The following is a 17,018-nucleotide window of genomic DNA, read 5'->3' on the forward strand; positions in this document are numbered from 1 at the left end:
ATAGTAGACTACCGTTTCCAAAAGTAGATGTGGGCCTACTTCCTTAATAATATCAGCTAATATTGTACATTACATTTCATAATTGTGTTTCACATCACAAAGTAAAATGAGTAAATATATCACCCTGGCCTCTTTGCTTGTGGCGTTTCTGCAGCTGCCTTGCAGTAAAGCTATAGTTAGCCTAGCTATCCCCCAAGTTAACAGATGTGAAACGAATGTTCTGCTACAGGTAGTCACGCGTGTTTTCGTGACGTTAGTGACGTAGTAACGTCAGTGACTGTGGCTAGCAAATTAGCCTCAGTTAGCTTCACTTTTCACCACAAAAACGCAATTTCTACTTAAACCATGCAACGGAACGTAAATAAAAATACAACCAACGCAATCGCTACCAAGACGAACCTTTTGACACCGCCGTTGTGTATGTAGTCCAAATATTGACTGATCCTTAGGGGGGCGAAAATAAACAATAATAAATAACTAGAAACGGCTGTTCCTGCGAAACAGCAGTGAGAATGCTGAAAACCTGAATGGGGATAGCTGACCATGCTAAAAAAGCTGAAAATAGTGAAAATTTAGTAGAAAGTTATAAACTGAAGCTTCAAAGCAACCGAAAGGTATTTTTGAAAGGGACTGGAGCAGCATTCCAACAATGATTTGAAAGGATTTACCATTACTTTTAAAGGGAGAATAATTTGCACAAAAACCTTAATATTTTAAAAAGTATAAAAGTGAGAAATGAGAAAATACCCGCAAGCTGAAATGAATTTCAAAAATGTGTGAGTCACACAAAAGAGGCAGTGTGGAAGCTGAACTGCATCATCAAAACAAAGCTAAGAGCTAAAATAGCCTACAATGTGGGAGAAGCTGAAAGCTGAACTGTTAAACAGAAGAAGTAGGCTAGCTAGTCGTAACAAGAATATTATCGTTTTAACAGATTAAATTATAGTTGGGATAGTATTAGCAGTAGCAGATGTAGCCTATGCGTTTACTCGGCTTTCTTAGTTGGATTCAATGTGTTGATGGAATGAAACATACAGCAGTAGGGCCGATACAGGAAGACACGGCGACACTTTGTTGCAGAAGGATGATGGTGCAAGTTTTGTCCGTGGAGCATACAACGATTAATAAAAAAGAATCATGTAGACGTGTTTATTGAGTAATCGCATAACTAATTACACATGTAAACGGAGTAATCGTATTATTGGCATAAACCGACAATTGCTAGTAATCGGGTTTCTCATGGTCAAGTAAACGTACCAATCACCTGTGTGAGAGACTGAGTGGTGCGCGTCTGTCGTTACGGTGATGGTGCAGCTATGATTGCTAACGCGCTGAGGGCAGAGAATAAGAGAAATGTAGCTAGAATCCACACCTCAAACAAGATAACCTAGACTCAAAACTGTACGTCCAATCCAAAATATAAGGATATTTTCCGAGACCCAAGACTCTGCCGAAACCAGATATATTATTTATATGTCTGTGCAGTCAGAAATACGACTCTACCTGCAGTTTCAAAAACGTGTTCCTTCTGCTTTCCTGGTGCGTGTTTGTTTGGTTGCCACGGCGATGGCGCAGCTGTGATAGCTAACGAGCTAGGCAGAGAGAAAAACGAACATTTACCTAGCATCCACACCTCAAACAAGTTGACCTAGACGCAAAACTATACGTCCAATCCAAAAAATAAGGATATTTTCCGAGACCCAAGACTCTGCCGAAACCAGAGATATTCTTTATATGTCTGTGCGGTCAGAAATACGACTCTATCGGCAGTTTCAAAATCTTGTTCCTTCTTGCTTTCTCTGACTGATTTTACCCACCTCTCCATTGAAGTTAGTGAGAGAATTTGAAAGGCTGCTCTCGCTTCAAGGCTCATAGCTGAAAATCTGTAAATGTGAGCTCTTTAGTAGTTACATTGGCTGAAAGAGGACAATTTTTCCTACATTTTAATGTATAACTTGTTTATGTAAGTTAAACTATATGAACGTTAGAGGAATTTGTTTGACAATTTAGTTGAATATCAGAAAAAGAGCAGCCAGCAGAGTGTGCCACTCTGCTTGCTGCTCATTCATAAAAATCAAGGAGCAAACATTTTAATGTATTTCAAACTGTCATAATTCAAAATTGGCTGAATATTTGAAAAAGCTGAATCATTTGGGAATAGCTGAATGTCTTGTGAACATTTTAAAGGTTGAATGGTGTCTCTAGCTGAAAGTAAGCTGAAGTAGTTACGTTTGAAAGAGGAGGAAGCTTTTTAATGATTTGAAAGGATTTACCATTACTTTTAATGGGAGAATAATTTTCACAAAAACCTTAATGTCTTAAAAAGTATAAAAGTGAGAAATACCAAAAGTCATAGCCATCATCTCCTGAAGGAGCTGAACGTTTTGATACAAAAGTTGTAGGAATCGGTTAAAGTATGCAGAACGAGTTAAAGGCCAAAAAACGGCGGAAGAACTGAGAAGTTGAACAGCATTCTCACAATAACTAGAGGGTACAATTTCTGGGGAAATTGTAGGGTGTGCTTGCTTGCGTCGGTTGCACAGGGGTCCGTTTTTGAATGACATTTTTACAACTGATATATCTGTATATTTTATATTAAAATGCATACTTATTATTTATACATTACATAGATTTAAAAGCATTTTTTTGTGCTGCTCATTTACAACTGAAAATACGAGTGAAGTGTAGAATTAAATATGATGTCTTCTCATTTCCCCTGCAAGAGGTAGCCTCATAGCTGAATCAAAACGAATAAATTTGGCAGACGGGTGTAAAAATGGACCTAATCTCTATGACTTAAATGTCCTTTTAAGTTTTCCCTTCTCGTGATATTTTCAGGCATTTAGCCTACTCATATTGCATTCATTCATTAATAAAGAACCCCCTTTGAAGATTATTCTACGACGTTACCGGCAGTAGAAGATGGAATCGCGATTCAAACAGTACCATCTGCTAACTGAAAATATGCCCCCAAAAACGTAAATAAGCTTGACATTTATTTAGTGGAAAATCGCTCATTCATAAAAAGCTCACTGGTAGCGATCATTGTCAGTAACAACGCAAAATGCGATATAGCCCTGTGTGGAGAAGCTGCCCCGGTAAATTCTACTACTACAGTACAGTACTAGACTACTGCTGTGTTTGTCTTGGTAGCGATTGTGTTGGTTGAATTGGATTTAACGTTCCGTTGTACGGTTTAGGCTGAAATTAATTATTTTCATGAACAGATTGACAAAGTTTAGGCTGTGGCAATGAAGTTCAGGTTAGTAGTTAGACTTTTGATTTAAGTAAGGGGAGTGCCGAACATGTTGTGTAGATGTTTTTGTCGTGTCTCGCGTAGGCTACAGCGTTGCAGTGAGCTACACTGGTTTGAAACCACAGGTAATGATAATTTCACCCACAAATCGTTTACTTGTAATGTAATGTCATAATAAATCCTACAACGAAAATGTATTTGTGAGGAATGTTTATTTTAAAGATTGAAAACAGATGCATCATAGACCACTGTAGTATGTGTTGCCCGGGCAACAGAGGCTAATGTCATGATGCTAATGCTTCAGTGAAATAGTAGACTACCGTTTCCAAAAGTAGATGTGGGCCCCTTCCTTAATAATATCAGCTAATATTGTACATTACATTTCATAATTGTGTTTCACATCACAAAGTAAAATGAGTAAATAGTTATCACCCTGGCCTCTTTGCTTGTGGCGTTCCTGCAGCTGCCTTGCAGTAAAGCTATAGTTAGCCTAGCTATCCCCCAAGTTAACAGATGTGAAACGAATGTTCTGCTACAGGTAGTCACGTGTGTTTTCGTGACGTTAGTGACGTAGTGACGTTAGTAACGTCAGTGACTGTGGCTAGCAAATTAGCCACCGTTAGCCTCACTTTTCACCACAAAAACGCAATTTCTACTTAAACCATGCAACGGAACGTAAATAAAAATACAACCAACGCAATCGCTACCAAGACAAACCTTTTGACACCGCCGTTGTGTATGTAGTCCAAATATTGACTGATCCTTAGGGGGGCGAAAATAAACAATAATAAATAAATAAATAAATATATATGTGAGAGAACAAAGGTTGTGCTCTCGCCGAAGGCTTGAGCACACCCAAATATATATGTGAGAGAACAAAGGTTGTGCCCTTGCCGAAGGCAAAGCACACCCAAATATATTTAATATGCCGCAGCGCTCAACTGATCAAAAAACAGAAAGGGGCTACACAATAGCCAATCAGAAAATAGCACTATTGTATCTGGGTAAGATTTAACTCAACAACCAATGAAAAAAGCATATCCTGGAATTGTTCACGTGATTCATGACATCTTCCGAAAGTTTCGTTCAACCACAGAGGAAACCACTGGAGCTCGAGCATCACTTTGAGCACAGAGTAGGCTAAGTCATGATCTCCTGTTTTAATGTTACAACAAATTCACAACTTGTTTGACACAAACAATGACAAATTGACTGCTGTTAGAAAATGTTTCACAGATAATTAGCATCAGTTTTTCATGTGTCTGTAACTTAGCCAACAGTTTTACAGCCTGTTCACTGACAACACCTGCTCAGAACAAGTATTCTAGGCCTAGTCATATTTTCGTTGAGGGGACAATGACTGACATATTGTCACATTATAAACATCTCTCCAAATAGGCTTAATAATTTTATTAGCACTAAATACATTTAAGTGTATTGCATAGTTGATGTTATAGGTCACTTTTAAAATCATGTCATAATTATATCCTGGCCATGGATGCATTAATCACTGCATCTGTCTTTCAAAGATGTCAGGTAAAAAGTAATTCGTTCATTAATGGGGGGGGGGGGGGGGGGGTCACTCTTGCCTGTCTTCAAAACTTGAGAGCCCTGTGTATATATATGGTTCTCTCTATATTAGACATTCTCTGCTACAATGTTGCAGGACCCCCGTTTCAAGTAGAAACTTGAAACTTGTTCTGGCTTTTTAGTGATTTAATTTCCTCTATAGACAAACTATCGTCACCAGTAGCAAGTAGGCTAAATACTTCGTGTCTCTTGGGGTGCCCTCCGTGTGTTGAATTACCCATTTTGCTCAGCGTTTTGGCGTGATGTTTGACGCAAAACGAAATTTCCCTATCTAGTGCATGAGTGCATGCTGTGCTCAGTGTGCTGTGATATGCTGACCGCCATTGTCGCGCAGGTGTAGAAACGGTTAGATTTAGATCTACATCGCTGGCAACATTCTGGCTGTGTTTTGGGGATTACATGGTTAGGGTTATGTATATAATATCACTAGTACAAGTAACATTTCAATAATTTCGGATAAAGTGTCGCAGTTTTATATCAACAGTAGTGTGGTTGATGCGAATTCAACGCCGCCCTGGCTTGCAGAGCTGGCGCAGCGGCGTCTCTGCCGCTCTTCGAGGATAAAGACGATTTAACAACCAAATTGGCTACATTTGTTGGAGAGGACTTCATATAGCTATAGAGTCTAATGTACCTTGTCAGCATTTAATTTAAATGACACCACAATGATACCAATTGTTAGCAAGTAGCTGTATGTGCTAGCTATGGTTAGTTGTAAGAGTTCCTAAAAGAGGCCACTCTTTTGTTGGCTAGGTGGTTAGCTTACACCATCATTACAGCAGGCAATCTGTAATTTTCCAGTCAAAGTCAGTTTCACCTCGTCGACAAAGGATAACAACATAGTTGTTTTTAACGCGTCAAGTCCTTGGTGGCGGACCTGGCAACACACTACAATTTAGAGAGGTGCATTACATTTGACACGAGAGCTGAACAGCTAGTCTAGTTAGCTATATAGCCAGACGATCAGGCCCTAGTAGCTAGCTAGAATCTAAGAGTCTTGGCTCAGCAAGCTAGAGATAGCTAACTAGCTAACAACAATCCCAGGTGGACCTCTTTGCTAGATGTATTAAGCAGATGTAAGTGCACATTCATTTTTATGACTTCAAATTGTGTGTTTCCTTGGTGGCTAATGACATGTTTTAAAGCATTCACATCAAAGGAATGTGATGTTATACAATTAAAATGCAATTCCTCAACTGACACAAGCCATGTAATTCTACGACGCACTATTTGAAATATTTTATCAAACTGTTATGTAATGTGTTATAATGCAGTGGGTAGTAGTTAGCAAGCGTAGTTGAACTACTGACAATGGTACTTTTTTACGCTTCAGATTTGTACCTTAACATATCCTACACATTTTCATTTTGCAGCAGGCAGTCTAGCCTGAAAGTAAGCTATGTCAGAGGGAGAAGGAAAGCAGGCTGCGGACTCCGTACAGGAGGGGATACAGGAGTCAGGGGCTGCTGCCTCTACCACGCAGAGTGTGTCATCCATTTCCCCCCCAGCATCCACGTTGACACAACCTCCCCCAACTGCAGCGACTGAAGATGAGGAAGAGGAAAGTGAAGATGAGTCAGAGATTCTGGAGGAAAGCCCATGTGGACGCTGGCAGAAACGCAGAGAGGAGGTACACTAGACCTATTACACACCTTTGGATAAAGAGTAATTGAGCTTATCTACAAGATTTGCATCTCACATTCAAAAGCAGAACATTACAGCATTTGCTCTATTTGTTTTAGGTGAATCAGCGCAATGTCCCAGGCATTGACAATGCGTACTTGGCCATGGACACTGAAGAGGGCGTGGAGGTGGTGTGGAACGAGGTTATGTTTTCAGAGAGAAAGAACTTCAAACTGCAGGAGGTGTGTCCACATAGATAATTGCAATAATATGAATAAAGAACAATAATATGCTCTGTAATGTTTCTATATTTAAAAACTTCCCTTCTCTAACCCTCTTCACTGTGATGTTAATACACATTAGATGACATAAGGCTACACAGTGTTTACATTGAATACACTAGTGCACAGTGCCTGTGATAAAATTGGTGGCACACACAGATTCCTGGAATGATAGATTTCCTTTGTGGGTTAGGGTTTCATATAGTGCACATTTGCAATGTGCAGGTAGAGTACGACTGCGTATTAGGTCCATTGTAAAATAAAGGGGGGGGGGGGGTAATATTCAGAGAAAAAAGTTGTAAAATAGCGAGAATAAAACTCAGAGATTCTCAGAGATTATAAAGTCACAAATTAGCTCAAAACGTATAGACCTCATCCAAATCAGTTGTACTAGGTTGTTTCCTTCTGAATAGGCCCATTTCATTTCATTACGCATTTCGGTAATGTCTCTTCAAAGTCCAGATGCTTATGACAGTGTGGTGATTCTGGGCAAAAATCGTGAGTATTTCCTTATTGCTAAAACCAATAGAAAAGTATTGATAAGGTCATCCATTTTTGCAGGCAAAGTAGCCCATGGCAAGCGGCGGCATCTGTGGTTTGATGAGGTTGACCATGCAAAGTGATTTGACCCCCCCCCCCCCCAAAAAAAATACTTGAGGTTTCTTTTCTCGAATATTCGTAGCCCGTCTCTGTAATTATTTGTATTTTTTTACCTACAATGGCCCCTAAAACGCCGTCTTAAGTTTTGACATCAGTAAAATGCATGGAAATGCCATGCTCTTTAAGAAAACAATAAATTTCATAGTTGGATGGAAACACAATGTAATAATTACATTTCTTTACAATCACATTGATTATTGTAATACCTTTTTGGCCTGTCTGATGTTATTCATGTTCAAATTCTCTGCTTTTAGTTTCCCAACTGTCTTAAAGTTTCTAAGTTGTTTGGATCAGATGCTGCCAAACCCTAAACAAAGCACACCCTTTGTGCAAGTGTTTCACTAAAATTGTTCTTAGCAGCAGAAGGAGGAACCTGATTAAAAGATTGTTGCATGATCTTTATGCAGTAGATGTTGAAACCATGTTTTGGCCTGTGGTTCTTGGTTAACCTTTCTCTGAGAGATAGTCTCTAAGCCGTCAGCGTGGCTGGCTCAGACAGGCTAGTCGTCCAGCTGTTCTACAAATCAACATGGTGGTGCAGTTTAACAAAAGTTCACAGACTAAACTTTGAATAAGAGAACGGTAGATCTTTTAATGCCATCCCCCTCCCTCCCAAGAAGACACTTGTTTACAATGGATGGACATCAAGTACCTATTAACTACAATATAGTACATTTAGCAGACGCTCTTATCTTACATAGTAGAGGGTAACAAACTATTGCACATTGTGCCTGTTCAGCTTCAGAAGAAACCCACTTACATGTCCACTCAAATGAAAGGACGACTTGGATATAATGATCTTAATTAAATTAAATAATTAAACATCCGGTAATACTATACTTTTTTGTAGACTGGAGAGCAAAGTTGCCCTTAAGATTCAAGTGTTGATCTTAAGTCCCAATTACATGGATAAGGGACTACTTCCTGATCAATGAAGTAGTATCTTTCCTCAAAAACATAATTTATCCTTCTGTTTAACACTTTTAGGAGAAGGTCAAAGCCGTTTTCGACAACTTGATTCAGTTGGAGCACCTGAACATTGTGAAGTTTCATAAGTACTGGGCTGATGTGAAGGAAAATAGAGCCAGGGTAAGGAAAATTCTTCACTACTAACATTGTTAATTCTAGAAATGAAAATACAGAGGAAGGTTTTGTTATAATTGTATGGTGTATTGCAGGTCATTTTCATCACAGAATATATGTCCTCAGGAAGTCTAAAACAGTTTCTGAAAAAGACCAAGAAAAATCACAAGACTATGAATGAGAAGGTATCGTAACACTCATTTTGTTTTTCACAGAGGATACAAGGGAAATTGACGCGAAAGAATGGAGGACCAACAAATTAATTAATAATAATAACAATAATAAATTCTAATCTTGCGCAATGTTTTCAAATGCAATTACCTGCCGATTAAGCGGGCGTTAGGGCAGCAACACTTTGAGAGCTCAAACAAACCCCCTTTCAATTGTATTTTAGACCTTGGTGTGGATCATGGTTGTTTAAAAACAAATCTGTTCTGTTGTCAGGCATGGAAGCGATGGTGCACCCAGATTCTGTCTGCTCTCAGGTCAGTTACACACATACACTGTGCTCAGTACACAGGATCACTCTCTTTCCGATATTGTCATTCTTTTTTCTGATCACACTTGCTTCCTCTTGTCCCCTCCAGTTACCTGCACTCTTGTGACCCTCCTATCATCCATGGCAACCTGACCTGTGACACCATTTTCATCCAGCACAATGGCCTTATCAAGATTGGATCAGGTAACCCTCAGTTGGCATTTGAACTGAGGGGACAATTTAAACCCCCATAAGTGTTAAGCAGTGTTTCCTTTAGATTTTTTTTTTGCAGTGGGGGTAGGTCTGTCCGAACAACAACTCCCCTCCCTCCCCTCAGCCGAAACGAAGTTCACTATATTTCGGAGCAGGTTAATGTAATAGTCTACTGTCTAATAGCTAATGTGATATTGCACATATTTTCGCCCTATTTCCCCTAAAGCAATAAGGTTAGGCTAATTAAAGACACCCCTTCCACTCATAAAGTATGTTCTAAATGGCATAAATGCTGCCATTTAATAATTGACATAAAAACGTATTGTAAATGGTCAGTAGCCTAGCCTATCGATTAAGGTAGGCCACTCTAAAGCACGTGTACACTGTTTGCTTAATTTGATCTTGACATATAGGCTAAGCATTCTGTACAGGGATCGACATTAGCACCAGCCAAATGCGGGTAGAATTCGGCTGTGGCGGGTAAAGCAATCACTCTTACACTTTGGCGGGTGTAATTCTATATATCTCTCTCTATATTTCTTTGATTGTAGTTTTCTCAAAATACATCTAAAACAGGGTTCTCAAGCCTCACGCATTGACCGTGAGACACACATTTCAACCAGTTTCTACACTCACACGCCACACCTTGTATTTCTCACACTGAGAAGGTAACGCCAACCAAGATTTATAGTCCTGCTATATAAATGGGCGAGGCCCTCGTAGTATCGTTTTCCCCTGTATTAAACAGTCTCGGCCACCGTGTGTTCGTTACTAGGCAACATAGATGTGTGAACACACGGAACAATTTCGGCCACCGTACGTTCGTTACTAGGTAAGCAACATAAAGTGCGTTCGACTTCATGCAGCGCCGCCTGCAGCCCGACTGACTTGAAGCAGCCAATGGACAGCTGTCGGCGCCGCCGGCGCTGCATGAAGTTGAACACAGCTATAGACGCGCGAACACACGTGACGGAGAAGGTAAGTTGGAAGAAAGCTTGTCTAACATTTTTTTATATTTACTCCAGAGAGGCTAGAACATTTGGTAATATAGACAATTTTTGGCTAATGAAATTGCTCAGTGGCTAGTAACTTTGGAAAACCTCTAGCCACAGTGGCTGGTGAGCAAACATTTTAATGTCCAGCCCTGATTCTGTAGCAAATAATAACAATAAACCCACTATTAATTACATTATCTTAATGCAGTGTAACTACTTCAGCATAATAATGCACCTAAAATACAAACGTGAGCAAGGGTGTTCAGCAATCGCTATCGAATCAACAGCCACGTGCAATTTAGCTAGCAGGTGAAGAATACAAACAACGAAAATCACCAGTTAACTTAATTTAAATTTGCAAGAACTATAGACTAATAAAATAACAGGCTTTAATGAACTGTCCGTGCTATTCTCCGACATGCACTCTAACAATCACTGCTGATAGCCTTTTGTACAGCCCTATTTCTGATAGTGTGGCGGCAGAAATTTAGAAAATCAACATAGAGGAAGCACTGGTTAAGGGAAAAAAGACAGTGTTGGTGTTAGCCTGTAACTCAGCTAGCCATAACCTCTAAGACCTTCAATATATCATACACAGCTGCCCCCAGGCCCACACAAACACACACACACACCCTAGTCTGTACTGTTGGGGGTCCCCCTGGCTCACCCAATAAAAACGCACACCAAGTAGGCTGGCCCCAGCGACCCAGGTTCCAGCCCAGGCCCTTTGCTGCACTCTCTCCCTCTCCCACCTTCCTCATGCTCTCTCTTGCATTAATATAGCAACAAAGCTGAAAACAAAATAAGGCCAACTTTATTGGCCAAGCCAAGTATCCAGGCCCTACATTCCCTAACTGTACTGTGAACTGTTGATTTCTACAGTGGCCCCCGACACCATCAACAACCATGTGAAGACTTGCCGGGAGGAGCAGAAGAGCCTACACTTCTTCGCTCCAGAGTACGGAGGTAAGAGTCCCCCGCTCTGCTGAGGTGGCTATGGACACGGTGAGACATGGCATTAACGACTGTTTGTGTTCTCCCCAGCGGTGGCTGATGTCACCACAGCCGTGGACATCTACTCCTTTGGGATGTGTGCCTTAGAGGTGAGTGGAGAGTTCCCTGACAGGAGGACCATGGACTCACTTCCACCTAGTTAAGAGTTTAAGTAACGTCAATCCGGTGTCAAATTAAGCTGTGTCCGTTGTGTTGGGGCGTGTGTTGTCATGCTTTGAAGGCCCCATTTTCATGTCTGCGTTGTGTGTCGTCAGATGGCCGTGCTGGAGATCCAGAGTAATGGCGAGTCTTCCTACGTGTCTCAAGAAGCCATCAACAGTGCCATTCAGTCTTTGGAAGACCCTCTACAGAGGGTGCGTGGAGCACAAGTGTTTTGCCATTTTTGGCTACACACACATTCACATACACACACAATCCGGTTCATTGTGTGTCTGTCCTGCAGGAGTTCATTCAGAAGTGTCTGGAGGCAGCCCCCCTCCAGCGGCCCACACCCAGAGAGCTGCTGTTCCACCAAGCCCTGTTCGAGGTGCCCCTACTCAAGCTGCTGGCCGCTCACTGCATCGTCAGCCACCAGCGTGAGGAACTACACACACACACTCACTCTTTCTTTCACTCTCATTCTCACTGTCCCAGCCCACACAAACACGTTATTAAAGACAATGTGTATCTTGCAGACATGATTCCAGAGAACGCTTTAGAGGAGATGACCAAGAACATGGACCCCAACCTTGTGATTGTGGAGTGCAAGGAAGGAGTTCAGCTGAAGTGAGTGTTGGATTTCCGGCTGTTGGTTTTTGAAACAGGCAGATTTCTTCCAACTAATTCTTGGAGGACATCATGAATTCACTGTGGGGGTGGAGGGTGAGGGCAGCTGCTTTGCAATGCGTGTTGTGCATCCACTGCTGATAGGACACTGATTGTTATGCATGTCAATATTTTCCTCTGCCTTAGGCTCTCCCAGTTTCCTGCTCTTGAGCTGGACAAGTTTCTGGAGGATGTGAGGTATGGATAATTGTTTTTAGAGTGCATCAGTGTAGGTTACCAGTGACGCTGTGCATACAGCAAAGCATGTGTACTGTAAATAGAGACCTCCCTGAGCACATTCTCTTCCCTGCTGTCAGGAATGGGATATACCCCCTGACAGCCTTCGGGGTGCCCTGTCCCCAGCAGCCCCAGCAGGAGGCAGTCACCTCCCCCATCTTGCCCCCTTCCGTGAAGACGCCCACCCCAGAGCCTGCAGAGCTGGAGACCAGGAAGGTAGGACCTGCAGCCAGCAGGGACAGAGGGGGGAAGTTGGATGGGGGGGTTTCAATTAATGAAATAATTAAAATTATTATTTAGAATGCATATTTAATTGATAATATTACGTAGGGCTGAACGATTAATTGCATTTGCGATTAATATCGCGATTTTGTAATCGCAAAGGCTGCGATTTTACTTTGGTCACGTGACACGCGAGAGTAACGCAGTTTGCAGACGAAGGATCAACTTTGCACGCTACACTGTACCTTGACCTGTACGATCATGGCCTCAGGCTCGACAGAACCTGAGACTACAGTCACTTTGCCAATATTGCCTTTAAAAAAAAGATGCTGCGCAGTGTCAAGTATTGTGCAAAACCTGCCTGGCTAACGTTGCTACCTCACGGGGCAACACCACCAACCTAATTCGGCCCTAAAAAAAACACCACAAGCCATGTATGTATAGCTAAAATTCTGAACACCGGTGTGTCAAATAAGCCAAATAACACCCGACAGGATCACTGATCGAAATGTTTCAAAGCCTAACTCAATGTATCTTACTACAAAATTACTCAAGCAGTAAGCGTTCATCATGAAATATATGATACCCCTCGGTGATACACATACAGTAGGATCACTATGGCTGACGGTGCCATACTGTTTCTGTTAGGCTACTGACTGGATCAAAAATATTCAGACAGTGTCTCTTTTTCTTTTAAGATTTAACCTTTAGATGCGTGAGTTCTAAATATTTCCGACTGTATCCACAGCGCAAGTTATTTTTCCGAAACAGTAGCTAGGTAGCTAGCTTTAGTTAAGAAAGTACAACTAAAGCTTACGTTTCTAGCCCTTTCACGCATAGTGGTCCCTAAAGTGGACAGCTATTCAAAATTCCGTTTCTTGTATATGCATGGGTTTTGGTGGTTTAGTTGCACATCAGCCACTCTAGTGGACGCTTTTGCGTCATCCCATATACTGCTACCCATTGGCCAGTTGTTCTAAGTGAAACAAAATTTTCGAAATTCCAAGATGGCCGACGGATTTTCAAAAACGCTAGCTAGGGCATAAATATCTTGCCAATCCTTCTATAGAAGTAGACCATCGTAGGTAAATAAAATGTGGTAACATAAAGTAACTACTAAGGAGCAATACTATTGTAAAATCTTCGAAGTATTGCTTTTATTTTGGGAGGAAATTACAATTGATCATCTGTCCACTAAATTGGACATCATGCGTCACTGGCTTTAAATCAACCACAATTTATTCTAGTACTGCAACTTTGATGTTCTTGAAAACACTTCATCTGCAACAACTTTTTGGGATGTTATAATGATTTGTGTTTTTTTGACCTGTCTGTTGGTTTTTGCTCCAACAACACTTGTTTGACTTTATTCTACACTAGTTCCCTGATCACCCAGCTAATTATTAGATTCAGGTGTGCTAGATTGTTGGGGCTAAAACCTACAGGCAGGTAGCTCCCCAGGAGCAGGGTTGGAGACCCCTGTTTTAGATGTTTCTCACACTTGATTCAAATGATTGAGTTGTTATCTAGCTCAGCAGAAGCCTGATAACGACCATTCATTTGAATCAGGTGTGTTGGAGCACGGGAACCATGCATGGCAAGGATGCATTTCATTGAGAAAGATGGTATAATATGTGACACAGTAGTTTTAACAGCATAATATATGATTTTTCTCATTGGTTTGGTTAATCCATATTTCTTCAGTTTCTTATTTTTTTACAACCCGCACGCATGTTGTCCACCTGAGTGGACAAAAACTATACTACTATAAAAAATTTGTGTATAAAATAAATAATGTTCAACTTCATTTTTGTATGCCTAAAGAGGACTAAAAACACATGGGGAAAAAATCCAAACTAAGGTTGTCATAATTCATGCATGAAAGGGCTAGTTTAGCTTTGATCTACCAAAATATTTTCGATGAGGTAGGCTACAGGCGGTATGTTCTCCTTAGTTTTTCTGAACTTTGTGTGTTATGTTGCTGACTGGAGATCAGTAAGCTAGTATATATCTATATTAATAATACATCATAATAATCGCATATTAAATCGCAATTTCAAATTAATCGCGATGATCTTATTTTCCGAAATCGTTCAGCCCTAATATTACGGTTGGAACTCTGAAGTACTTCTGGTGACCTCCTTCCTCTGCAGGTAATGCAGATGCAGTGCAATATAGAACCTGTTGATGAGGGGGCCAAACATCACGTAAGACTGTCTCACAAATCTGAATGTTTTTGCTTAAAGGGAGTTTGTAGCTTTTTTTGTGTCCAACCTTAATTTCTCTCATCTCTTTAGCTGACATTGTTGCTGAAACTTGAGGACAAGTTAAACAGGCATTTGAGTTGTGATTTGTTACCAAGTAAGTAATCCCCACGATATGTCTCCTGGTAGGGGTGGAGGACTGGTGGTGTAGCTCACGTCTCTGCCTCTGCCCCTACAGACGAGAACGTGCAGGAGCTGACTGTGGAGCTGGTGCAGCTGGGGTTCATCAGTGAGGTAAGGGGAGGAACATCACACCACGGCCACAAGCACAACGCACGTGTTCTTGATGTTCTCTCTCTGTTTCCACACCCAGGGGGATCAGCCGCAACTGGCTTCAGTTCTGGAAGAGGCTTTCACCAAGTTCTATAGTCGTAATGGTTCCCTGAACCCAGTCACAGTCTCCTCCTAGCAGAGGATGCCCCCCCTCTCTCAAGCAAGACTGTTGCTGCCCTCAAAGGATTTGGGGAAAGCTTGATCTTCTCCTAGACCAGATTTCTGACTCAGCCACTAGGTGGCTGTCCTGTTTGTACTTACTATTGCATTTGTTTCCAGTGTAGCCATCTGCTCCTGTTTTAGAAGAGGAAACTAACCCAGTCGTAACTTTAGAGGCAGGCCATATATCAGTCAGTATTAAGAATGTTTTAATCTGTTGAATATTTTTGTCTGTATGTGAGCGAAGTCCGTGTCCTTGCGTATGCAAGTGTGTTGATGGTGTTGTGAGGCGTCTGATTTTGATGAATGAAAGGTGTCGATATGCTACTGTCAAATTTCTTATTCTACTATGTTCTTTCTGTACATCTGAGCTAACTAATCACCACATCCATACCCAAACCACCATAGCTACTGAACAGGGGCAAATCCATGATGAGTCGGAACACTAGAACAATGGATGGTATTTATAAGTACAGTATGGTCTATCATAAGGGGACACTTTCAGCATGATGGCTGTTATTTTAGTCAGTGTGCTTTTCAGTGTAAATGAGAGTTCTCATATCTGCTCTTACAGGAATAGGAATACAGCTAAAAAATATGTCAGTGCCATAAATGGTGGAGTATACTCTTGGCATAATGGCCTGAATTTCGAGAAATGAATTGGCCTTCCACTGTAAATATGTGGTGCATTATTTTACCATAGTCTACATAATCCAAAGATTAACCACACACCTAATAGTTATTTCTGTGTTCTTGTGCCAACATCGGTGATTTAAAATGTTTTTTGTTTTTTTTACTTCAAATAAGTAATCAAATTAATGGGTTGGAATGCTTGTCTTATTGGCATTACTTTTCATCACAGATCCACTACAGTACTCTTCCATATGGGCCATCCACTCTGATTAACCACTTTCCCCTAAATCGAGGCACAACTCGATGATAGTTTGCACTACTGTAAAGTTTCAATTATGTACCTTTCAAATTGCTGTACCTTTTGTTTCTACATTTTTGGATGGGTGTGTGTATCCAAGATGTTCCAGTTAGGTTCAAACTTGTATTGAAAGTCAGTGGGTCATATGCTGTTGATCCATTGTACCTTCTTTAAATTCATAGTCACTCGTACATAGGTTATGTATCGCTGGGCTCTACCGCATGTGTCTCGTTTACTGTTAGTAATGCTGGACCTTTGCTGCATCTACTCCTGCAGCATCTCTCCCCTATACTTTTTTTTTTTTTACTACACCTGAAATAAACAAATAAAACACCTACATTTATTCATTTAGCAGATGCTTTTATCTAAAGCGACGTCCAAGTGAGAGCTATACAAAAAGTGCATAGGTCACTGATCATAAACAACGCCAAAAACATTGCGAGTAGCCAAAACATCAGAATCAGAAAGGGATTTAATCACCATGAAAGTTTGCATAAACAAGGAATTTACTTTTGCAGGAAGGTGCATACATTAAACATATAGGAATCTTAGAGCTTAAATATGTGGTCTAACTATACAAAAGGAACAAAGTCTAGCTAATACTAAGGGGATTTAGAATAAAATATAAAGTAGACATCATTTACAATCTAAAAATACAGATAGTACAAAAAATACAAATACTGCAAATTGCAATGTGGCAAGGTGTCATTGTGAAGATAGTGGTTAAAGTCAGTGTGAGCCATTGGCCTTGTTGAAGAGGCCAACAGCGGATGGAAAGAAACTGTTCTTATGGCGTGAGGTTTTGGTCCTGATGGACCGCTGCATTCTGCCGGAGGGGAGTAGCTGGAACAGGGAGTGGCCAGGGTGGGAGGGGTCGGCCACAATCTTCCTCGCTCGCCTCAGGGTCCTCGAGGTGTACAGGTCCTCGAGGGCAG

The 17,018-nt window shown here is 41.0% G+C and overlaps 1 protein-coding gene across 3 annotated transcripts; it reads left to right on the forward strand.

The window, feature by feature from the left end:
- Positions 1–5,139: 5,139 nt before the first annotated feature.
- nrbp1 (nuclear receptor binding protein 1) lies at positions 5,140–16,134 on the forward strand. Of its 3 annotated transcripts, none has more exons than XM_062468320.1 (18): positions 5,140–5,922; positions 6,220–6,476; positions 6,589–6,711; positions 8,398–8,499; positions 8,589–8,678; positions 8,938–8,978; positions 9,081–9,175; positions 11,062–11,145; positions 11,224–11,282; positions 11,448–11,546; positions 11,636–11,768; positions 11,868–11,958; positions 12,145–12,195; positions 12,315–12,450; positions 14,610–14,663; positions 14,754–14,817; positions 14,899–14,954; positions 15,034–16,134. In XM_062468320.1, exons 2-18 carry the CDS (start codon positions 6,246–6,248, stop codon positions 15,127–15,129), a joined length of 1,605 nt encoding a protein of 534 aa, XP_062324304.1. In that variant the 5' UTR covers positions 5,140–5,922; positions 6,220–6,245; the 3' UTR covers positions 15,130–16,134. The 3 variants fall into 3 exon arrangements, with proteins under 3 accessions (XP_062324304.1, XP_062324305.1, XP_062324306.1); XM_062468321.1 differs by having other exon boundaries at positions 5,153–5,749; XM_062468322.1 differs by having other exon boundaries at positions 5,153–5,248.
- The last annotated feature ends 884 nt before the right edge of the window (positions 16,135–17,018 follow it).

The sequence above is a fragment of the Osmerus eperlanus genome, chromosome 8 (genome assembly GCF_963692335.1).
Source record: "Osmerus eperlanus chromosome 8, fOsmEpe2.1, whole genome shotgun sequence".
Lineage (NCBI taxonomy): Eukaryota > Metazoa > Chordata > Actinopteri > Osmeriformes > Osmeridae > Osmerus > Osmerus eperlanus.